The sequence below is a fragment of the Trachinotus anak genome, unplaced genomic scaffold (assembly GCF_046630095.1).
Source record: "Trachinotus anak isolate AG129_WGS33_773 ecotype Australia unplaced genomic scaffold, CSIRO_AGI_Tana_v1 ptg000032l, whole genome shotgun sequence".
NCBI classification, from domain to species: Eukaryota; Metazoa; Chordata; class Actinopteri; order Carangiformes; family Carangidae; genus Trachinotus; species Trachinotus anak.
In genome coordinates, this window is record NW_027273883.1 from 13589828 (window position 1) to 13615011 (window position 25184).

At 41.6% G+C, this 25184-nt stretch overlaps 2 protein-coding genes across 6 annotated transcripts in view; one reads left to right on the forward strand and one right to left on the reverse strand.

Moving 5' to 3' along the window:
- invs (inversin) overlaps nt 1–13988 on the reverse strand; it is a 20831-nt gene extending 6843 nt beyond the window's left edge. For 4 of the 5 annotated variants that reach the window (XM_071469497.1, XM_071469495.1, XM_071469498.1 and 1 more), the window contains exons 1-11: nt 13863–13988; nt 12492–12597; nt 6210–6309; nt 5562–5728; nt 4031–4204; nt 3330–3497; nt 3020–3200; nt 2048–2157; nt 1599–1770; nt 615–770; nt 320–441 (exon numbers count right to left, since the gene is read on the reverse strand). In XM_071469497.1, the coding sequence (XP_071325598.1) occupies nt 320–441; nt 615–770; nt 1599–1770; nt 2048–2157; nt 3020–3200; nt 3330–3497; nt 4031–4204; nt 5562–5728; nt 6210–6309; nt 12492–12494 (1353 nt within the window). In that variant the 5' untranslated portion in view covers nt 12495–12597; nt 13863–13988. The remainder of the gene's footprint in view (nt 1–319; nt 442–614; nt 771–1598; nt 1771–2047; nt 2158–3019; nt 3201–3329; nt 3498–4030; nt 4205–5561; nt 5729–6209; nt 6310–12491; nt 12598–13862) is intronic. The other variant, XM_071469496.1, reaches the window with a different exon arrangement.
- Nucleotides 13989–14106: 118 nt separating this feature from the next.
- erp44 (endoplasmic reticulum protein 44) lies at nt 14107–25143 on the forward strand. The gene is made up of 11 exons (XM_071469507.1): nt 14107–14273; nt 17025–17097; nt 18098–18137; nt 18499–18614; nt 19471–19655; nt 19761–19876; nt 19994–20168; nt 20405–20516; nt 20637–20778; nt 22675–22777; nt 22867–25143. The coding sequence occupies exons 1-11, from the start codon at nt 14214–14216 to the stop codon at nt 22975–22977; spliced, it is 1233 nt and encodes a 410-aa protein (XP_071325608.1). The 5' UTR covers nt 14107–14213; the 3' UTR covers nt 22978–25143.
- Nucleotides 25144–25184: the final 41 nt, after the last annotated feature.

Consider the following 25184-nt stretch of genomic DNA (forward strand, 5'->3'; position numbering starts at 1 on the left):
AAGCTAACCAGCTGTGCATCATAGCAACCGTGAGTGTATATTTAAAAATATTTATATATGTAGTTGTATTTTTCCCAGTCTATGCAAGTGTGAACAGATGAATGCTGATAACATATCACGTCTGACTTTAGTGATTTAAAATGAATTCTCTGGTTTAGTACAACAGACCGCTGTTTTATCATGTTAGGGAGTGCATTAAATGAGGATTGTGGATAGAAAGCTACAGCTACACAGCCCAGAGAAACATAAGGACCGATGCTGAAAATATTCACTGAAGAGAGCTTCTGTTGTTCTCTAGGTGTATAATACACATTTATACCTGCACATTAGGACTAATCCCATTCTCCATCAGTATCTGGCAGACCTCAGCATTTCCTCCCAGGGCAGCCCAGTGCAGAGCAGTGTGACCATCCACATCTACCAGGTCCACCTGTGTAGAACCTTTATTCAGAACATTTACATTTTAGTTTAGGTATTTATTTGAGGCATGTAAAGATTTATAGTGTGCAACACTCAAATAATCTTCATTTTCTTTCTCATGGACAACAACACTGCTGTGACTCTAAATGTGAAGACTCAGAACACGGTGGCACATATGTACCAATTACTCCCACCTTTGATGAGTGTGAGTATGACGTCTCTGTGTCCCATCTCGCAAGCGCGAAACAATGGTGTGTGTTTCATCACGTCCAGAGAGTCGACCATCGCTCTCTTCTCCAGCAGCAGCTTCACTGTGCTCACATGGCCTGACAGCGAGGCCGCATGGAGCGCTGTGTGAGGACACACACACACACACACACACTTACAAAAATACCCTGAGATAAGAAGACGAGGTCCTGAATCTAACTGGATGATAAACACCCTCAGGATAACTGCTCCTCCCTCATCTGCCTCCTCTCTGTTCATTCATCCCCTCAACTGCAGGTTATCTCCGGCTGTGGTCTAAAGCCTGGTCAATGGAGGGTTAAACAGACAGAGAAATTTAATGAGGAGCTGTACACTTAAGCCTCCTCGTGGCCACTGCCCCACCCCCACCTCCCTCCAGTCCCCAGACAGTACAGACTAAAGTCAAGTGCATGGAAGTGATCTGGGCACCAGTCAGCTCCACTGCCCTTCACACCGTCTCATTAGCATGACACAACCATTGCATGTTATGCATGCATAAACAATGACTGCCTGGCTGAGCAGAGGGGCTATCGCCATGGAGATTATACGTTCAAACAGCCCCAGGGGGTCAGAGTGTGTCTGCACGAGTGTGTGTTTGTCAGAGGACAGTCCTGGCAGTGGTGGGAGTCTATTCAGCAAGCTCACACTAATTTTGCTGACAGTATCACTTCCCTCTCTCCCTCACTCTCGCAGTCTCTCTAACACCTTGGGGGGAACCCCGTGTGAGATCAGCATCATCATCATCCCTAGCCTAAAATGAGAGGGAAAGCCATGCTCTGAAAAGATAAACAGAACAAGGATAAAGGTGCATGTGTGTGTATGTACAGTAACCATGATGGTTCATGTCACCATGCCCTGGAAAAAGACAGAGAGGTGGGGCCAAAGCAATTAAAAGGAGCCTCAGTTCCTCCTCTTGTTTCTCAGGTGCTCACCTGTGCCTCCGTACTTGTCAGCCATGTTGATGTCAATGTGCGGGGTGAGAGCCAGCATGGTGCGGATGACATCATCACTGCCCTTCCCAGCGGCCCACATAAAGGCCGTCCGCCCCTCCAGATCAGGTTCATCCTTCACCGAGGGGTGGGACAGAAACACACCAACTGTCTCCTTCTCACACATAGACAGACAATTACATTTAGTTTAGTTTATCTTACTGGACATTATGAGAAGGGAGACACACATCAAGGATGAGAATTATTTCAATTGGGGTTCTTGAAGTAAAAAGAATAAATATGTTATTCCACACTAATAAGATAAATACAAACATAGATTATCATTACTAAAATCTTGCTTACTTATACTTACTACTTCTTTTTAAAATCATTAGACGTGTAGAACCGTAACATATCTTGGAACATACACAATGAGACAGTGTGTGACTCACAGCATTGTTGCTCTGAGCTCCATAGTGCAGAGGTGTTGCTCCTTGGCTGTCTGAGGGAATAGTGCCTGATGTGTTTCTCTCCAGCAGCAGGTGGACGATTTTGGCATGGCCTGAAAAACATGTTTGCATTAGTGGGGCATCAGTAAATGAGGAAGTGGGGCAATTGCTCAACTATACTGTCCCACACAGACACCTTACGCTGATGGCCCCTTTACCAAACTGTAAACAGACCAGGAGGAACCGCACATTAAGTCAACATTAGTCAACTGTCACTATTTGCTATGCAATTACTAACTATTTGTTTTGTGCAGTGCTATAAAAAGGGGTTTTAAGAACAATGAACCCACAGATATAAGACTTGTTGCTTTTTGAGCAAAATGCTAACATCACCATGCTTACATGCTAACAATGACCACATATGAAGATGCTGATGCTAAGCAGGTAGAATGTTGACCATGTTCACCATCTTAGTTTAGCACGTTAGCATGCCACATTAGCACTAATCAAAAAGTACAGCTGAGGCTGATGGGATTGTGTTTAATTTTCCAGATATTTGGTCATGAGCCTAAGTGTTGAACAAATTAAAAGTTTGAGGAAACATTAGTTGGTGGCACTAAGAGAAAAGTCAGGGAATCAAACCACCAGGGTCATTAGGAGTCCGTCTGGGCACAGTGAATGTCTATATAAAATTTCATGGTAATCCACCTCATAGTTGTTGAGTGCTGGACCTACTGACAAACAAACCAACACTGGCTAAACAGAAGTAAAACATAATTTTGTCATATGGGTAACAACTAGTTACTAATAACATTTTGGCTTTGACTCAACTAACCAGTGTAAAAAGTCTTTAAATTAGAATTTTGTTTATGAGAAAAGGGGACATAATTTTCATATAGCCTGAAATCTTTAATTTCAGAGCATAGCAGTCATTCAGGCTGCAGCAGGTCACACTCAGGATGTGTGTTCACTCACCGAGCAGAGCAGCCCAGTGCAGCGGTGTTCTGAAGAGGTTATCATAAGCTGTCACATTACAGCCCTCGTAAGATGTCAGCACCTCCACCACTGCCTCGTTACCGTCAGCAACAGCAAAGTGCAGGGGCGTCCGTCCCTCATAGTCCTGCCAGTTCAGCAGGGACTCAGTGGGAGCTGCCTCCTTCACACATGAACACACACACACACACACAAGACAACCGCAGAAAAGAAAAAAAAGACATCCAGACTGACAGGTGAGGATGATGACAAATTCAGCTGTGTGCATGTGTGTGTGCACAATGGTGTGTACCAGTATACAGCGGACAGTTTGTGTGGCGCTGGGCTCCTGACTGTGTGCGGCCCAGTGCAGGGGGATCTTGCCCTCGCTGTCTGGGATGCCGATGTTGGAATCATGCTTGATCAGGAGGCGGACGTGTTCTGGTCGGTTATAAAACGCTGACCAGTGTAGAGCAGTTTGCTATAAAAAGGGACAGACGGAGATGATGAATGGAGTTAAAAACAGAGGGGCTGTTGTAACACAAGGTTTTGATTTACGTTCACAAAATTACTCCACTACAACATGTCCAGGAAATATTTGCACAATGTGCTACACAAAGCTCATACTGAGCTATTCTGAGATTTTCTGCTGAAACCACTGTCATCTGACATGATGATGCATATTGGATTATTACAAAACTAACTACTGATGTCAGATACACATCAGCTCCAATGAGACAGAGGAGACTGTGTGTTTGTGTGTCTGTGGTCTTATCAGAAAAACACAGGACAAAGCCGCAGATTGTTACAGCGTTAATGCTGTGTGAGGGTGCCTGTGCTTGTTTATGTGTGTATGACCTCAAATTTCTACTGCTTCTAATGAACTATTTTCAGTCGGTCAGTTAGCTTTTTGCGCATTATTGGTCAAATGCCCTTACTGGCTGGTTTCTGACTGAGAACAAACTATGGGCTTTTGTGAAGACAAATAAAAAAAAACATGTATTTGAACAGCACCTTGTTTTTGTCTTGTGTGTCAACTTCTCCAGGACCAATGTGTTTGAGAAGCAAGGCGAGGGCTTTTGGGGAGGGGTGTCGGGTGGCCAGGTGGAGTGGGGTCATCTCCTCTAAATCTTTCTGCAGCCAGTTAGCACGCCTGGACAGCAGCAGCTTCAGGAAACGCACATTCCCCTGCAACACACACACACACACACAAACATTTGAAAGACTGTGCTAAAAAGTAGCTCAGAAACCACAAAATCTCCTCAGCATTAGTCATGAACCAGCAGCAATGACACACACACTCCCACACACACAGACTCCCCAGGCTTTTAGAGGTGTCTGGTTCAATCCGCAGGTCATCCATCTTCGTTCCCTCCTCCTGCCTCTCTGATCAGCGTGTGAGATGAGCTGTTAAACAGTAAACAGCGGCTCCGTGGCCTGACAGAGCAGCCGCTCTCCACCTGTCGTCCCCTCCACATCATCATCATCATCATCATCATCGTCATCATCCTCACTTTCGGTCGCTCACCACCAGGCCGCTGGGTGATGTATTGTGCAACAGCTGTCAGAGGACGGCGGGGCGCGTGCGTCCACACACAGACATGACCGTGTACACGTGTGAGTGTGTTTTGTATATTTGCCATCCTGTGACCACAACGCCACAGCCTGACAGATCTATCTTGTGTGTGAGCATGCATCCAGACTGCGAGTGTGTGTGTGTGTGTGTGTGTGTGTGTGTGTGTGTGTGTGTGTGTTCCAGTCCTCCCTATTCTCAGTCCAATTAGATCGGTAATCCCTGGCCTCTCTCGCTGTCTCAGCCACTTATTGATCAGATGTCAAAGAGACAGGGCTTCCCATCACTAGCATCCCCCAACACACACACACACACTCCCCATCTATGAGACAGACCCCAATAACCTATTACCTCCCCTCTTTCTTCAATGATATTATGATCCTGTATCAGTACACTCCCATAAAAGAAGGCACCGATAAATAACTGAGTTGTAAAGAGATATCATTAGAACCACATCCCACTGTTCTCCTGCTCTGTCCCTCTTGAGAGAACACACCACCCTGTCTAGAGCTGTTCTCATTAATATTGTCTCCTCTGACTGGTCCTAAATCTAGACTCCAGTGAAAAGTGCATTAAGCCCCTCTGCCTTCATACGTTTCAGTGGGCAAAATGCTATGAAACACTTGTTTCTCAAAGCAGAATAATTGTTTATTCATAAGAGTGTAAGTGAAAGTCAAATCTACAGTGTTTGTGTGGCAGGATTATAAGTAAGTTGACATTCCTCACCACAAGCCCTAAGGCCATAACTACAACCACTAGGGGGCACTGGCTTCCTATTTAGCTTATGGCCTGTCAAAATTTCTCTTTGCCATGAAACCTGCGAGAGATCACACCTTGTGTACATATTCATTCCACCTTTACATTGCCACCATTAAACTGTCAACTTCATGCCTAATGGGTTACCACAGCTATAATACTCAGCATTTGTGTGTGCTCTTTTGTGTGTGTGTGTGTATTTATGGACGTCCATACCTTTTGTGCCGCGAGGTGCAGAGCAGTGCGCTGGCTGTGGTCAGTCTTGTTGACCGAGGCCCCGGCCTTCAACAGAATCTCTGCACAATCCAGGCGGTCAGCCAGGACACAGTACATCAAAGGGGTCCGGCCAAACTGGTCCTCACGGTCCCGCAGTGAGGGCTCTGCTACACACACACACACATACAAACAAAGGACAGTTTAAGGTTTAAGTCAGAGTGTAAGTGTAAAATAAGAATTTTCAACACAAAATATCAACATAAAGTACAGTTATGTGGCTTGTGATAGAAGCTGTTTTAAAAAGGCACCTTGTTGTACTTAAAATGCAGTCTCTTTTAAATACATCAGTTTATTTGGAGCAGCTGAAAGTAAGGAACTACTCTAAAACTAATAACCTGGAGGGTCATGTTGCCTACTTATGAAAAAGAAACCTAAAACTCCAGCGTCTGCATTTAACCCGCCACTCTGACATTTCTGCAGATGGGCTACATGCAGTGAAACTTTCCTCATAGAAATCAGTCGTGGTGGACTAGTGGTTAAGATGCATATAATAAAATCACAATGTCCTGCCCTAATGTCCTGATGCAGACGAGAGAGTGAATGAACGAGTAGTATGTTTTTGAAGGTCCTTGCTTGTCTGCTGCTTACCTGTGATGAGTTTGAGGAGGGTGCTCCTATCGCCGTTGACAGCTGCAGCATGAACCTGCGAGCCCAGAGAGGCAGGTCCCGGGCTAGACGTCGCTGAGGCCTACAACACAAACAGATGGAAGGTCACAACTCAACCTGCAGCAACATACATTCAGCTTACTTATCAAGTTTAATACGATGACATTAAGCTGAGTCTAGACAGTTTCCTTTCCATTCATTTAGCCAGAAGCACACCCCACAAATGGACACACTTAAACTTAAGTAGTTCATGCATAATAGTATATTGTAGGCTGTAAAAGGGAAGTTTTAATAGATTCTCCTAATGATTAAAAGAAATATTCATTTAGTGCCACATCCACAGTCCCCATTTTTAATTTTGCCAAATAGTGTCATATGCACCTCCAGCTCAAGCAGTTAGTTTACACTTTTTCTGTAGCCTATGCTAATAGATAAGAGCCAGAAAGGAGCAAATATAAAATGATTATTCTTAAACACCGATCACATTTCATATTTCTCTGATAGAAGTCAGCTACACAATATAACAGAAACTTTCTGATAATGTAATAAGAAAGCTAATATTTCCTGACAGTAGGGAGTTTATGTGTGTACGCTTGTGTGTGCACTTGTGTGTCTGCTCCTGGTGAGGGGGTTAAATCTCTTCCTGGCCCCACTTAACCAGAGCCCAGTGAAAGCTGGGTAATCTGCAGACAGGAAGCAGCTGGGGAGGGGGAGACCCTGTGTGAGCGTGTAAGAGGGGGGTCTCTCTTCATGTCTTATTCATGTCTCATTAATACTGCAGCATGCCTTGCTGTGTGCGTGTGTGTGTGAATGTGAGTGTGTGTGTGGGTTTAGAGATGTGGGACAAACCCTGCGGGGCACAACACAGAAATCAATTATTGCCCCTAAACACATAAACGCTGGAGGCACAAACTCGCACCACAATCTGAGATTTCTCCAAGACATTTTCATTAACGGTCACACAAACAGATCCGATTCACTACCTATGAAACCTACCATATAAAGTGATTTTATGCAATACAACAGATAGGAATTATTGATAAAGTATTGGCAGGAAGATTACTTCAGATTACTTCACTTGAGAACTTCTAAACTCTTGATAGGAAACTGAACAATCTAAAGGGAGGAGAAAATACTCCGGTGTCCTCCATCCTTCCTTCTCATCCCCCTCTCCCTCCCCACCACCACCTCATAAAGAGTGCTCCTGTAGACACTGCGTGCAGCATGGCAATTACCCATCATACTCGCTGCTTTCTCACGCTCTGCCAAGTAGCGGCGGACACTTAATACAGGTTAGTTACTACATTTACCACAAAGTAGGTATATGTGTGTGTAACGGGGGGGGTAGGTGCGGCACTTTAAGGTGTGTGTGAGTGTGTCTGTGTGTGCGTGTTTGGCACATGTGCCATGTCATGGGAAATGATTTTCCGTGAGAGAGTGTTTTTACGGGGGCTTTACCAAAACCAACCACAAACATCTCTAAACATCTCTAATTTACAACGATTACTCAGTCAGTAATGCACGTGCACGCGCACACATACAGTCTGCAAATACTAATATCTAACACATGCAGGTACAACAGTGATGCCATAGCTACACTTCAGAAAGAGTAATATCCTGTTTCTGAGATAACATCCTGTTACACAGAGAACTAAAGGAAACAATCAAATATTTTCTTAGCTACATTTCAATCATCTCAAAAGCTCATTCCAAACTTTTTCTTTACGTTTGTTGACATATTTTGATCTTTTTCTACATTTTTTGAGTCAATATGCAAGCCCCCAGTGGTCAGAATAAAAATATGAATTGATTTATGAATAATCTTAGATGCAGACAAAAAGTTATAATTTGGCCAAACACTGGCAGGGAGGGACATGAGTCGATATTTGACCCTGTGTGAGGGACATTCATGTCGCCGAGAGCAGGCAATTAGAGTTTCATGAGGACGTGAGTGTTTTGGAAACACCTACAGTGCATCCAAATTTGGCTAAAAAGGCTTTTGCGATGCAGTGTCTGAAATCAAACAAAGGAGGGTGCAAAAACAACACCAGGTCCTGTTGAGAGGTGTGGAGTGTTCTCATTTAGCCATTCATATGTGTTCCTCAGGGAGCACTCCACTTGTTAATATGAAGACAATAACTCAGAGAAAAGCATTGATCATGGGCTGAGGTCCAGACCAAGTGATTGTACATCTGTATAAGTATTGATTCATGCTGATGCTGACATTATTTAGTCTTTATTCATATCCTGCCTCATATAACCACAGCGAGTTTAACAAAGAACCTAGACACTCCCACGAAACCTTTCAGCAACACTACAGGAGTGCCGCGCATGCACACACTGCTGCTTCCTGACAGACACAGACACACACACACACACACACACACAAACGCACACACGCACACACACACACACACCAGACGCTCGCTGTAACTAAGACTTCAGTTCATGCCATTGAGACAGACAGGCAAAGAAACCAGGGAGTCCAAGTTTGTGTGTGTGTGTGTGTGTATGTGTGTATGCTTGTGAGTGGTGTGTTTGTCTATATGTTTCTCTAGCTGTCTGTCACTCTGAAGCTGTCTGCTTTTGATAGAGGACATACCTAGGGCATGCTGGGTAAGCAGTGGGGAACAGAGCCTGAGCCTGTGGCCTTTATTTCAATTCTAGACAAGAACACACACACGTACACACACGTACACGTACACACACACACACACACACACACACACACACACACACACACACACACACTTTCTTTACAAATATGTTTTATACCATTTATACATTTATAGTGTGTTTAGGGTGCACATGGAGTTATTACAGGTGCATATACCACCTACATGTCTGTGTGTGTGTGTGTGTGTGTATCTATGTTTCAGATAGGAGATCGCGGCTGCAGGGATCGGTCCCTGGGTTTTGACTGACAGGTAAAGAGGTGGGAGGAAGGATAATATCAGCCCACAGGGATGCCCAATCTGTAAAGCCCTATTTCTGGGGGACTTCCTGGTTCCCCAAGGACCAATGAGCTGGCTCCCTCAGCTGGGGGCTGAGTCCTGGGGGCACAGCGGGGGCCAATCAGCAGGGGGGGAAAAGGCTGAGTGACACACAGATCTGCTAATTTACATCATTACCACAATGCATTCTGACAAATGAGCCCCCAGGGTGTGAGCCAATCACCTGGGAGAGTAATGCAATTAGGCGGGACCACAGCTGTCAATCTCATAGCCATGGGGGTCAGGTAGTGATGCCTGTGGCTAAAACACCCCTGCTTGCTGCCTGTCGTTCATGCACGTACACTGTCTATATATGCACACACATACTGTATATACGTATATAGACATAAAGAAAGGGAACACACAAATCAGTCACGCTGATATGAACCGTAGGATGTATGAGTGAGTGTGTGTGTGTGTGTGTAGAGGAGGAGACACAGTCTGGTATCTTTCTCTTGAGGGTGGAGGGTAGGAGGAGGGGTGTGTGACTGCTCCAGGGACCCAGAGATTGACTCATGTCCTCTGAGGACTTACACCTGAGCGTAATTGTGTGCATATCCGCATACATCTGGGTGTGTGTTAGTGTGTGTTTACATTTGCCCATGTGTTTTCACCCACTGGGGCACAGTGTTGTTTATGCTTTGAGCCTGAGCTCCGTGCAAAGACTATGACAACAAAAGGGGGAAGAGGGCGGAACCATAAGGGAGCTAAAACTGGTGCAGAATAGCCCTGCATTTGACTAGCATGTAAGGGAGCGCTGTTGGTAATGAGGCTTATCTTAGTCTCATTAGGTGTAGTGATATCATACCGGAGCACTCCACTGAGTCGATAGGGTTCTGCTCAGCATGTCGTTAATGTTTGTGGGGTGTGTGTATGTGTGTGTGAGTGTGGGCTAGTCGATGCTGCTGTGACTGGCAGACTGTCAGGCGGTGCTGGAGATTAATCAGAGGCACTAATAACACCCAGGATCTGTCTCAAAACACTTTCGCTTACCCCTTCATGGCTTCTGTACCAAATGGGAGGAAGAGGGCAAGAGTTTATAATGAAAAACTGCCTTAAACAAGCACACAAGTTCTGCAACACTGAGCACATAAAGTTCCTGTCAACTGTGTGTGTGTGTGTGTGTGTGTGTGTGTGTGTGTGTGTGTGCGGCTGCTGCTGGAGACACTCTGAGAATTAGGGGCTGTGTGTTTTGTGTCATCCCATTATATCACTAATGAGCCGCCCTCAGGAGGGAGGGGAGAGAGACAGCAAGACGGACAGAGTGAGGAGAGGAGAGAGGGAGAGAACGAGAAGGGGGAAGGGAGACAGAGAGACCAGCTTGGGGACTTTTGCCTCTTCTCACTTCCATTCCCCCTTTCCCCCACACTTCTCAGTCTAATTGGACTAAAACTGTGATCTAATTAAATGTCCAATTAAAGCGCAGAGAGCAATGTGCCCATCGGCGAATCAGAGTACAGGGACATAATCAGCTGGAAAAACAAACAAAAAAATCAATGCGAGCAATGTGAAATGGAAAAAGATGGAGAAAACAGAAAAAGGAGGAGAGGATAAAATAGGGTGAGGATGGGCAGATGAAATCAGAGTGCAGGGAGAGTGGTGTGGGTGTGTACTGCACGTCGTGTGATAGGGCACAGTGTATTACTTCTTCAGACAAGGTTACTTCAGAAAATAGTGTATTGGACAATGCACACAGTTTGAAGACGTCACATTAATCTGTCAAATGCATCTGACATTATTTATAAAGATATTTATAGACTGAACAACCAGTTAATCAAATGAAAATCATTATATTAGTCAGTAATGAAAGAAATTATTAGAGCCTTTTAAAACTTATCAGACTTAAACTCCTGACAGCTTTTTGGCTTCATTTATCTCATTTTTTATCTTCAGCTGTAAGAGTTTCTGACAGAATGATACACTTCCAGATCAGAGTAAAGGCCTTTATATGAACGTTTGACAAATAAATCAGCCAGAACAATGCTCACATCCATATCCACTAATTCATGGAATAGCTTAGAGGGCTCCTGTGCTGTTCAGTGCATTTTTTTTAAATTGGCAACTTTAGCTTCAGTTAATTACCTCAACAGCTTTTCACTTATTTGATTATTTGAAAAATAAAAAAGGTGTTTTTCTGAAGTTCCATCTAACTTATTCAAGTGCTATCTATCCAGTTTGAAATTAAATTCTGCAACTTTAACTAGGAATAATTTCAAATTGGCTGCTTTTTACTTTGACTAGATCTTGCCACCAATACTTATTTTCTACAAGTAAAATAAACTTATAGCAGTAACATACTGCCAGTTTAAGGCAGACGCCAGCCAGCTAAAACTAATGCAGTGTAATGCAATAGTCCTTCAATAAATCCAACCTTCATGTAATGCCGAGTTTTCAGAAGAGATGTGTTGATTAAACTATCTGGTCATTTTGGAGGATATACCGTAGTTCCTCATGCTGTTGAACTGTATTGCATTATACTGACAGATGTTTCTATCATTTTGTCCACCCACTTAAGTCAGTGAGGATGGACTAAATATCAGAAATACCTCTATGTATACTGCAACAGCAATATCGCTCTATAACAGTTTTTAAGAAAAACTAAACATTAAGACCTCAGAACCTGGCAGCTAGGTGTAAACTGTCGGCCTGGGCTTTATATTTGTATTTGACATCTGTATTGTGTTTTTTTTACTTGTGATATATACAAGTTTGTTGTCTAAATTAAAAATAAAAGTCATTTCTGAAATACTTCAGAATTGCACCAAAAAAGTGCCAGTTTGAATTTGAATTACTTTACACTTCAAGACAATAACTCAACAGGTAATTTTTCATACCACAGCAGCTAATGATATAAATTATACTGGAGAAAGCAATTTTGTGGTTATTGGCGTTTATTTTGTTCTTATTTCCTAACATTAACAACTAAAGAAGGACATTCTGCTCCTCTTTCTCTCCATCACTGATATTCAGACAGGGAGAAAGAGAAATCTTTCTCTGACTCCATCTGTGAGTTGCACACACACTGTGAACCCCCTATGGACAGCTTTAGCCCATAAAATATTAATGCTGGGATTCAATTCAACATTCCACCTTAATCTCCTTAACAATTAGGCTGTGTTGACTCTTGAGAGAGAATTACAAACCGGTAGTACAGGGGAGACACCAAATTAACCAACAGATACACCGGGTAACATCAGAAAATAAAACTCTTCTGGGATTTATAACCCTAAATGAGATCTGGGTAGCTGCTCTCTGTATGTTGGATTCCTACCATAGCTGCGTTGAAGGGGACACTTCAGCAGATGTTTCCCTGTTCAGTGCATCCTTGGTGGCTATGGATGCATGTCCAGGTCCCCCACCTGCCCTGATCCTGGCTCCTGCCGGGGTAGAGAAAGAGGATCACTCACATACTGAGAACTGCCCACCTGTTCACACAAATAACTGCCAGCATCATACTGCTACTGTAGTGGTTACAGACAAAGGGAGGATGCCTCAGAGTGATGGATTGTTTTTGTTAGTCAGTCCACTCTAATCTGATGAAGTGCAACAAACTTTTGTTTAAGTAATAGTCTTTGTTCTGAGCTGCGGAGCCTGTGTTAGATTAAGTAGCGACTAAACAATGGTAGAAAGTGAGTAAGTACATTTTCTCAATTACTCTTCTTAAGTACAACCTTTAGGTACTTGTAGTTTACTTGTGTTTTGCCAATTATACTACATTGTACTTCTACTCCTCTACATTTTAAGGGAAACATTATACTTTTTACTGCACTAAATTGATCTGAAAACTATAGTTACAAATACTTTGATTTTACATAGACAACATATAATAATCTTATAAAATACAATGCATGATTATAAATAAAAGGCCCTGCACACCCACACAGGTGTTTTCAGTTATGCTTTATGCTGCCTGAACCTGGTGATGGTGGAGTTGTTAAAAGCTTGGCTGGGATTTACATAAGCTCATAAATAAGATAAAGTTGTAATTTGTCCTACAACAAACTAACAGGAGCTTGAAAAAGAAGGCCTGAAAAATTACTATTTTTGACATTGTTTTACAAAAACGATATCTTTTCTGCACATGATTGTGTCTTTTAGGATCTTGGGGGATCCATAATTTAACACACTAAAGGGGCCATCATGCATCTTGAGTACTTCTTTTCCCAGCAATACATTTACACTTTTACTCAAGTAGAATTTTAAATGCAGGGCTTTTGCTCATTTCATAGTATTTTTACAGTGTGATATTGCCATTTTCACTTAAGTAAAGGATCTGAGTACTTTTTCCACCACTGCAAGTAAACACACAATTTTGCTGGATTTAGGGACTAAATTGGTTTTAGAGAGTTGTGCATCAGAGTAGCTAAAGGTTCTCTGTCTCAACTTTTGTGCTAAAAAGTCCAAAGTATGTTTTTACTCAGTGCCATAAAGCGCATTGCTAGACGGTGAAAAATAGGACGAGGAGAGTTTTACAAAAAGTCATAATGATGCAACTCCCCCCTCTTCAAGAGAAATCAGTTATTCATAAACGTAGTAAAGAACTATAGAGAGTGTGACATTGAATAAACTAAATACGACGTTAATGCTATTGTATTTTAATGGAGTATTCCCTCCACTCCTCCTTTGTTGGTGTTATATTTACCGTTTGTTTCTCTTCCCTCTCGGATGAAAATCTTTGGAAAGTTTTCTTCCCAGGCGTCCCGTTGAATCTCTCCACCGTCTGGGTCGCAAAATACTACAACTCCCATCAATTCTGCATAGTAATTAATAGCCATGATTGCAGTTTCCTCCATCGTCCAGCTCAGCTGTTTGACCGACTAAAAGACTACATTACCCATCAAGCCAAAGGAATAACAGGAAGTTTCGCTCGCGTTTCCGTGGTCACAGTGAGATTGGTTCGCCGTCGGTTTCCTGCTGCGGCGAGAAGAGCGGCGTCGAGATAGACTGGGAAGACTCAACACCACCACCACCTCCAAAATAACTCTACTGTACAATGAAACTGTTTGCAGTATCTCCCTCCCTGGATATCCGCTTCGTCACGGTTATACTGCTGGTAAGCCTCCGTCTCTCAGTTTTGTATCTCATTCTAACAGTTAGCCGCTTTAAGCTAACGCTGGTAGCTGCTAGCTAACCGATGAGTCTCTGCTGGCATGAGACGTGGCTCTTTAAAGTGGCAAAGGTGACCAGAGAGCCGGCTCACTCTCTGCTAGAGCAGCAGGCATTTACCAGATTCACCGAAGAGGCCATTGAACCGTGTTTCACCCATCGACCTCCATAACTAATCGAGTTATCCAGCTGCAGTGTCAACTCAGCCGGTAGTGTTGAGTAACGTTCGCTGTGGTGTTATAACCAACATTGCTCCATCTTATATAATCGACATGTCTGTCATTTGTATATTCAAAACTTTAAAAAATTAGCTAAAGTTGGGCAAACTTTGTTGGAGTGAAGCAGCTAGCATTAGGTGCCACACCATACTGACAGTAGGCAGATAGAGGCTAATTGCTAGCATGGTTAGTTAAAACCTTTAACGTTTATTGAAACGTGTATTGAGTTACCCTAAGCTACATTCGCTCAGGCTTGATATTTATTGTTGTACAGATTCTCAAAGTTATTGTTGGACTCTTCGTGTGTCTCTGAATGATGTTCGCCGGTTGGTGAATTCCTCTGTTGTGGCTCATTCTTATTGGCTGACAACCCGGAACTAGACAGAGCGCAGTTTGGGCCTGTCATGAAAACTTAAAACTTCTCTCTGAGCTACAGGGAAGTGTCTTCAAAGGTGTAACCGCGTCAACTGACATTTCATGCCAGTCTGCAGCTGTGTCATTCTGTATGGTGAATGAGGACTTCACAGACTTTTTGTCCTCAGTGTTGAGAAGGTTGATGTTGCAAAGGGAATCAAGAAACATTTTCTGCAGAACTGCAACAATAAGTGGATTAATTGCTAGGTTAGTCAACAGAATATTTATCTGCAACTATTTTGATAACAAATGTATTGTTTTAAGTCACTCTAAAGAAAATGACAATATTCTCTAGTTCCAGCTTCTTAAATGTAAAAAAAATAATGCTTTTCTTCATCATGCATGACAGTAAACTGAAAATTTGGGGGTTTTGGACTGTTGGTCTGACCAATTTTACAATGTCAAGACAAGTCGTCTGAGGACACCACCTTGGGTTTTGGAAAGTTGTGATGGGCTTCCGTCACCATTATCACTAATTAACTGACAGAAGAATAATTTCTAACTATTTTGATAATCTATTAATTTTTCCAGAACATTTTTGAACAAATGTTCAGAACAAATGAAGCAAACTGAAGTCATACTGAGCTCTGAGAAATTGAGATGAGGAATTTTTTTTTACTATTTTGAAATTCTGTATCAGGACACATTTAAACAACACTAAACTAATTGACATTGCAACAGTTAAACTTTGACTCCTTGCATGTGTAAAAGTTAAGTCACATATTTAGGTAACCCAGCAACACACAAAGCAGCACCAGCTCTGGCTGTGTCACTGTTTGATAAATTGCAGCCTTTTTTTAGAATCCGTGTTGATTTTTTTTTTTATCACACCCTCAAGGAGGAAGACTGTCATATATCCTGTTTGAAGAGGATCTCAGCCAGGTCACAGCAAATAGATAGTGCAGGCACAAGTTTAAAGTATTGTAATGTTACAGGGCAGTGGATGTCAACATGAAGCAGAAAAACATGGGATTGCACTTATAGCTTTGATGAAAAAATTCCGTTACAGATTGATGGTTTTAGTAATACAGTCTTCTTCTGTCATGATGTCTGCATTGTTAAACATAGGCTCTTTTAATAAGAGTTAATTCAAGCTACAATTGCTTTGTTTATTCGTGCCTCTGTTTTTTCAGTTGGCAGTCAGCACCTCTCCAGCTTTGGTGTTCCGTCCCCCATTTCACCCTCCAGTGAATGCCACTTTAGGCCTTAAATTTTCTCTGGGCTGATCTCTTTCATACAGGATTCTTTTATATAGTGCTAAAATCAGAGCAGGAATTCAGAAATCCCCAGTTTTTACATCATAATTATAACCTTTGAATGGTCCAGCGAGGAAGATACAGAAAAGATACAGGAAATAATAGTGCAAGATATCATTTTTTAAACACAAAATAGAGTTCCCTAGGCAATGGTTAATGTTATGTCGGTGAAGATAGCAACTGTAATGTGCCTTTTTTTTTTTATACATTTTTTCTGTTTTGACATTAATCACACATGAGATTCTGTGTGTGCTATATTTATGACCAAACCTCAGTTAATTTCAAGGGTTCTGATAACACAGTGGAAAACTCTTTAGCACCCTGCCCAAGGTGTAACTTGGAATTTGATTGGAATTCCATTAGTTTCGTTAATTACTATTAGACATGTTGTAGTTCTAGCCCATGTTTATTTAACAGATAAGAGAAACTAACAAAAAGAGGATGTTCTGGAGTGACTTAAAAAGTAAGATTGTAAATACAGTACATGCAGTCAAAATGAAGTTTTTGGGATGGCTCCATTGCAAACATACATCACTGCATTCTGCTAGAAAATTGATCTGTTGGCTTTCACTGTTCTACATTGTTAGTATTTCATGAAGAAATATCTTAGTTTCCTATGGGTTCTAAGGCATTTGATCAGTACTATGGGTGATACTTCACATTGTGAAAGCTGAGTCAGTTTGTAGATGTGCTAATTGACAGTATGCTGAACAACGTGTTTGTTCACCGGCTTTAGTCAACTAGTCTGTTGTCTCCCTCCCCCGCTGTTGTCTTAACCAGCATATCTGTGTTTTATCTGTGTGTCTGCAGGTGATGGGCCTCTCTACTCCAGGACTAGCAGAAATCACCAGTCTGGACTCAGGCAACATTGATGATGTCTTAAGTAAGATGTCACACTTTACTCTTTGGAAGTGGCTGAAAGGAATAGTTTGACATTTTGGAAAAGGTGCTTATTTGCTTTCTTGCTGAGGGTGAGAGATATGAAAAGATACCACCACCATATGAAGCTATGGCTAACAGCTAGTTGCCTTAGCATAATACTTATTTCCTTGTATTTCCTTCTCCCGTCAAGAAAGCAAATCAGCTTATTTTCCAACTATTCCTTTCAGGTGTTTTTGGGAATGGGAGACACCCATTCATTTCTCCATCTTTGTTACTTCTGCCAAGGATATTAAGCCCAGTGTTTCACACCGTTAACTGTCAACTAGTCTGTCTCTCTGTTAGTTAGCAGGCTATCACAAAAATATCATTTACCAGACTTAAGTGATATTTGGCTGTTAAGGAAGATCTTGGCCCATAATGTAATTAGTTGTTGGTGCAGATAGCACCATTATACCTGACACTTATAACTCCTAAACTACAAGGTCGAGAAGCAAAGTCCTGGTTTTCCCTGCCATCAGACATCTGTTCCTACTGGCCACATCTACTGCTGGCTTCTCGTAGTTTCACCAGCACTCTTACAATTTCATCCAATATTCATCATGGTTATTAACATATTTGGGATGACATGAAAGAAACGTATTCATTCTTTTTTCATTCGTTTTTTGATGTACAGTTCCCTTATGATCGCCACACAGTTTGATAGTCCTTTTCACCAAATGAACATTTAAGACATTCCACCACATAACACACACTCATTCACTGTGTGCAGATATGATATGATAGATAAATTTATGTCGCTGGTCATATGTTTCTGCTACTGAAAAGGTCTTTATGTACTTTGCTATTTTCTTTTTTTTCTTTTATTGACAGAAAACAGGGCAGTTTATGATTTATTAATCTCGTATATATATTTTAGAAGCAAAATATACAGAAATGAATGCATTCGGTAATGTGTAGAGTCTTACATTCACCTTTGTTTGTGTGTGTGTGTTACCTTGCAGATAATGCTGGGGTGGCATTAGTGAATTTTTATGCAGACTGGTAAGTGTGTTGTTTCTCTTCTAAGGTCACTCAACCTATATGTTTATTATGAAAATGATCTTTAAATTGAGTTTTGCTCATGATGCCAACATTTCTTATGGATGCCACGTGGTGCCATAAATATGATTAGATCAGTGTAATTTGCGGCAGAGATTTTATTGAGATTGAGAGATTTCACTTAGCATGTCTGTCTGGGCAGTTCTAATCAGTGGGTAATGGATCTGTTTCTGGCAAAAATCATTCAACAACATAGTCAACTACTGCAAAATTTAGTCTAGTGGAGTAAAAGAAAATTTACTTAATTTACTTACAAATTATGGAAAGCGTCTTGACCTCAGACCACTCCCCTACCCCCCTGCAGGTGTAGGTTCAGTCAGATGCTCCATCCAATTTTTGAGGAGGCATCTAACGTAGTGCGGGAGGAGTTCCCTGATACCAAGCAGGTGGTGTTTGCCCGTGTCGACTGTGACCAGCATTGTGAGTTTAACTTACCTATTTACCAGTATTTTGTTTTTTTTCTAACATTGTCAACAAAAGTTCCAAACAGCAACCTACAGATGCAAGCAATACATGTTTATTGACCCTTTTCAACGTATAACATGAAAAAATGGGACATGCTTTTCAGATTTATGTCATAATGATTTGAAACAAACACAAAGTAATCAGTCATTTTGAAGCTCAAACTGGAAAATGTATGTATTTTACATTATAGCTGATATAAATGTTGAGTCTGTTGTCCAAATTATTATAATTGTTAGTAAATGTATTCTTAGTATATGTGGTGGTTATTGTTTGTGGTGATCTAATGCCCTCAATTGCACACACCCTAGTTCTATATACAGGAAACAAAAAAGACACATGCACACGCTCTTACTATATTTGATGCACATATGTACACATAGATGCCCAGCACACCAAAGCACAGACACATAAACCACCAGCCTCAGCCTTTTGAGATAAAGCAAATTAAAGAGAATTATTGATGACCTGCAAACTGTTTGAAGACTAATGACAAAACTGCTGCTTCCTGTGAAGGCTGGAGGCTTAGAGACACCCCGCAGGGAGATTGACACCTGCCACATGCACACACAAACACACACTCATTCACTGTGTGCAGAGAGAATATTTACTCTTAGCGGGGGGCAGCTTTCATGTGGGAGATCAGAGCCCCGAGCTGACTGAAGGCAGTGTTTTCAGACTGAGGTTTAACTGCCGTCTCTGTCACTGCTCTGCTCCTCATCCACCCATCCCCATGTGTTTTTACTCTGCTTCTTCCTCTTCATCAATTGATTTGTCCTTCTTTACTTAACTTCTCCTCTGCCTCGGTGTGTAGCGGACATCGCCCAGCGGTACCGCATCACCAAGTACCCGACGTTGAAGTTGTTCCGCAATGGGATGATGATGAAGAGGGAGTACAGGGGTCAGAGGTCAGTGGTGGCCATTGCTGACTTCATCCGCCAGCAGCAGGTCGACCCTGTAAAAGAAATGCACTCAATGGAGGAGGTTAACACTCTGGATGTAAGTGGGAAATACACGTGCTGGCTGTAAAAATACTAATTTTCACATCATGAAATGAAATTGTAACAGTTATTTTCTTAACACTTTTTCTGTCTTATTGAACAGAGGGCCAAGAGAAACATCATAGGTTACTTTGAAAAGAAGGACTCCGATAGCTACCACTCATATGAAAAAGTTGCCAACATCCTTCGAGATGACTGCACGTTCTTGGCTGCCTTTGGGTGGGTCACTACACCATCTTTAAATCTGAGTGGAGTTCTTATACTAGCCATTGTTTCAATGGTCTTGCTCTGTTTATATTTGTCATGTTAAACTTTTCTTAACCACCTTTTTTCTAGTGCTGTCTCTGAGTCTGAGCGCTTCAGTGGAGACAATGTGATCTACAAACCTGTGGGCGAGGGCATACCTGACATGATCTACCTCGGCTCACTCACCAACTTTGACCTGACCTACGCTTGGGCCCAGGACAAGTGTGTGCCTCTGGTCAGGGAGATCACCTTTGAAAATGGAGAGGTTTGTTGTCTGATTTTACATATAAAGCATTGTCAGCATGATGATAATCTGTAGCTTTATTTGGGCTTTTTGGGTCTGGGATTAGATGTATAAATTTGGATATGTCGATGTACATAGATATCTAAATTGAAAAATAACCTGGGAGATACTCATGAAGTCCATCTGCTGAGCCACCGAAAGGCCCTGGTTCCATCTGTTTTTGACACTTAATGTGTTTATTGGTCTGTGTTTTCCAGGAGCTGACTGAAGAAGGGATCCCTTTCCTCATCTTGTTCCATATCAAAGAAGATGCAGAGAGTTTAGAGAAATTCCAACATGAAGTAGCTCGCCAGCTCATCAGTGAGAAAGGTACGTTTTTGTGAAATTTTGTACGTGTCAGGATTGTGATTTTCAGTAGAGAACCAAAAGCCTTCTGTGCAGAAATGGTGCTTGTGACATTGGTGATAATGTTTGCTCTCTCCTCCTCAGGGTCTATAAATTTCCTTCATGCAGACTGTGATAAGTTCCGCCATCCTCTGCTCCATATCCAGAAAACTCCAGCTGACTGTCCTGTCATTGCTATAGACTCATTCAGGCATATGTATGTCTTTCCCGACTTTAAAGACCTCGCGTAAGTACTGCTTTTTTTTAACTATGTCTATAAAATGATGTTGTTGTGCATGTGAATGCACTGTGTATGTGTGTGTGCAGAGATTTAGTTCAGAAAATAAATTATTTACTGCATGGTCTTTCAATAAAGTTTCATATGTTATGCCACTATGTGTGCCCTTCCTTCCAAAACTAGAAATTATGGTAACTGTTAATTGCAAAAAGAAATAACCAAATATAAATGAAAGCTCACCACAGATGCAGCTGTGATTAACAACATGAATCATCCACGTGTCAAAGAGCTGTGATATATTCAGCACTTTTGGACATTTTTGAACAGTGATTGCTTGATGGTGATGAGCTAAATGATATCATTTACGACTATGTGAAATTGTTCATAACAGGATCTCCTTAAATAAAGTTAATTTCATTATGCACACACAGACACACACTGCAATCCACTGCGCATTGAACACCAGAGAAATGTCACACCTCCTAAAATCTGTCCGTTATGAATGGGCCAGGGCACCAGAGCTAATGTGACGTGATTTGGCACGTGCAATAAATGCTAAACTAATCCAGTCTAATCTAATTTAATCTTATTTATTCTGGCCCCCTCCACTCTGCCTCCCCCGAGTCCCCAATCAGAGTCTGATCAGATAGACAGAAGCCCCGAGGACTGACCAGCCTCCACAACCTAATTGCATCACATCACCACTGCATGTGGCACACAGCTTGTAATTACATTAGCGCAGTGTATGTTATATATATATATATATATATATATATATATATGTGTGTGTGTGTGTGTGTGTGTGTGTGTGTGTGTTGTGTGTGTGTGTGTCTGCCTGTCTGCATGTCTGCATGCTGTCCTGACACACAGGGTTAGCTGTGACTGGGGACCAGCTCCGTCTGTGTGATATGACAATGGCACATGACCTGTCGTTAATAAGCACACTTCACAGGACACCGTTGATATGGATTAATGCTTCTTCATGACACGTCCGCAGGGACTCATGTCCTCTGCTGCTGCCACAAACTGTTTTGTCTCATATCAACGGTTAAGTCTGACCTGCTCTGTAGTTTGCTGGAATGCCTTTGTCAGGCACACAGTTAATGTGCCTCGTGCAAGAATCACTTACAAACAGATTTGTTTTTAAGTGGCAGGTATGAGTGATTTCCTTGTTTTTAGTTACTACACACAAAATTCATGAGTGGCCAGACCTGTTGTATGAGTAATGTACACATATACAACACTTGATAATAAAAACACAAATGAATAATTATAACTATATAATCTATATATATAAACTATATAATCACTATAATGTCTTAATCTAATTTGTTACCTAAACTTTCTTACATAAAAATAGATATTTAAACCATATCATCATGGCTTTCTAATTTATTGGAAGGTTTGACAACATCTTATTTATACTGTACAATTTTTAATGGCATATTTTGACATGATGACTTGTATATTTCAGAAGCTGTTTAGAAAAATTCTCCCAGTCCAGCATCTGCCTGACAGTATTACTATTAGTATTACTACTATATTTAAGAAAGACCTTTTGGTATTTAGCTTGTCAGGGAAGTGAGAGCTCAGGGGGGAGCGCTTCATGCTACTATCATAGGAAAGCATGTGCAGGCACATTCACCATGTCAAACCATTGCCTTTCTTTCTTGCTTGCTTTCTTGCTTTCTTTCTTTCTTTCTTTCTTTCTTGCTTTCTTTCTATTAAAATCTCACAAAAAAGGTGACACACAGGCTGAAATGAGCAATCTATAACAATGAGTTAAGAGAGTTTGGTGAATCCAGCTTGTCCGTAAAAACATGCCTCACAGGAAAAAAAATCAGGGAGATTTACAAGAATATTCTTGCATGACATTCACTCTATGTTTCTGTGTGTTTTTTCCAGTGTCCCTGGCAAGTTGAGACAGTTTGTGTTGGACCTTCACTCTGGAAAGCTTCACCGAGAGTTTCACCATGGTCCTGACCCCACAGACAGCACGCCTGGACAGGTCAGACAGCACCAGATGCTACAGACTCACTGAAAGTTTGGTTTGCTATGTCATGCCCAGTTTGATTTGAATTTGACTTCTACCCTCAGGAGGAGACAGGAGGAGAAGTGGCCAGTAGCCCACCAGAGAGCTCGTTCCAAAAGCTAGCGCCCAGCGAGACTCGCTACACCATTCTCAGACGGGACCGTGACGAGCTGTGACCTCTACGGCCTTCAAGTGAACCTGTGACTCAATGCCACGCCCCGGGGTCAGGGAGGGGGTTAGGGTTGGGACAGGCCAGTGGGACAGAACAGCAACACCCAACACCCTTACTGAAGAGTGAAAGATAGAGAGATGGAGAAGAGGAGGAGGATGAAGAGGGAGAAGGAGGAGAAAAACAAGAAAGGAGGAGGAGAAGAGAGGAGCACAGTCCATGACACAACTATGTTGGAATAACCTATATTTTCATAACTCTTTCACGTACAGTTTTTATTTTGGATTAGAAGGAAGGGGGATAAAGAAGAAATGTGTGTGGGCAGGGGGTTGGGGGCATTAGAACATCAAGAGAAGTGTTTTTACTTTTATTTTTTGGAGCTTGTAAATATGTTTGTGCTACATGGGAATCTCATTGTTGGTCTAAATTAAATGCAGAGTTTTCTTTATTTTATTCTTTTGTTTTTCATCACCCTGCTATTTGTAGGAAAAAAAAACAGAACAGTTCCCTCACTCCAGTTGTACGGTTCTTATCTGTGGGTAGTCCAGTTCAGCCTGTCTGCTAGGAGACGCTTATTTAGTCTCACTGACCTCATGGCTGCATCTCAATATGACCAACTCTAGTCTAATTCAGTTGTATAGCACAAGTTATAACAATATGCCTGTTTGAAGTAGCTTTATCTCCATATCTTCTCCACACACACACACACACACTCAGAGTTCTGAAGGAAAAGAAAAATGTTTTCAGATACTTGTTAGGGTTAACATAATTTCAAATCATGACTTGAGAAAGAAGATACAGAGACAGAGCTACTCCAGCCTATTGAGATGCACCCCTTCTCTCCCTGGTACTAAATGATAATAGATTATGATGTCTCTTACAGTGCCTGTAAAAAATATTTGTCCCCTTGGCTCTTTTTATATTTTACTTTTTTTTTTACAGCACTGAAACACAGAGGATGTAATTATGATTTTTCTTGTCACTATTCAACAGAAAACACTGAAATGACAAAGTGAGTGAGCTTTTCCATCATCATACTAAACACTAGTCTAATGCTGCAATTATCAAAAACACACTATCCCCACCATGAAGCCTGCTGGTGGCAGCATCATGCTGTGTGGAGGCTTCTCTGCAGCAGGCTCTGGGCAGCATGTAGAAAGGGTCAAATGGAAGCATCAAAGAAAAAAATCTTTGTATATTAATCTATTTAAGAAGAAGACAAATCTCAAACATAAAGCCAAATTAACACAGAAATGAAATGAAAACAATAATGATCTGGATTCTGGACCTAAAAGTCCAATACAGAATATGCTTGCATGACTGGAAAATGGCTTTCCACTTGAATTTCACTGAGCAAGGACAGCTGGAAGAGTCCACATAGACTCGAGGCTGAAATTACTCCCAAAGGTGCCTCTTTTGAGAATTGTCTTGAAGAACATGGAAACTTATGCAATCCCAAATATTGTCAATTTTGTCATTAATCTGTAGAAATTACATTTGACATGAAATTAATTAGTTGATCAGCATCTAAAAGTCTCATTACATCCACAGCTATAAAACAGTAAAATATGAATTGGTCAAAGGGGGATGGGTATTTCTTATAGGCACAGTATTTGCCATAACACCTATGAGTTGTGTTCCTGAGGTTCAAAGTAGAGGAAACAAATGTTTTGAAATTGTGTACTTTAACATGATCATGAATTTATGAAATGGCTGTTGTTTTTGCTGTCATCTGTTGTCAAATGTGTCATCATGCTGGGGGAGAAAAGACTGCATCCCTCCCAGTGTTTTAAAAAGTCAAGATACAAGAGGGGAATACCCGTGTGATGAATGGTGGAAATTTACCGTCTGCCACTTTATACAAGTCCTCTTAAAACTGGTTTTGTCTCTTTATATGTCTTTGAGGTTTTTGGTATAAGTCTAGATCCCTGAGATCCACTGAATGAAGCGCGAATGAAATCCAGAAGGGGAAGCCAGATTTTAAGAGTAGGGGACCCATTGCTAAGTTTGTACCGTGCATCCTGCCCTTCCATAGAGGCCAACAGATGCCTGCATAGTGACATATCAGCCTACATAGGGGAGAGCAACAGGGGGTAGTGTGATGCCATTTCTAAACCAGTCATCTCAGAGAGGAAGAGGAGTAAAAAAGTAAATTAAAAACCATTTTACAGGATGTTGTGTCGTCTGATGCTTTGTACATCCATTTCTTGCATA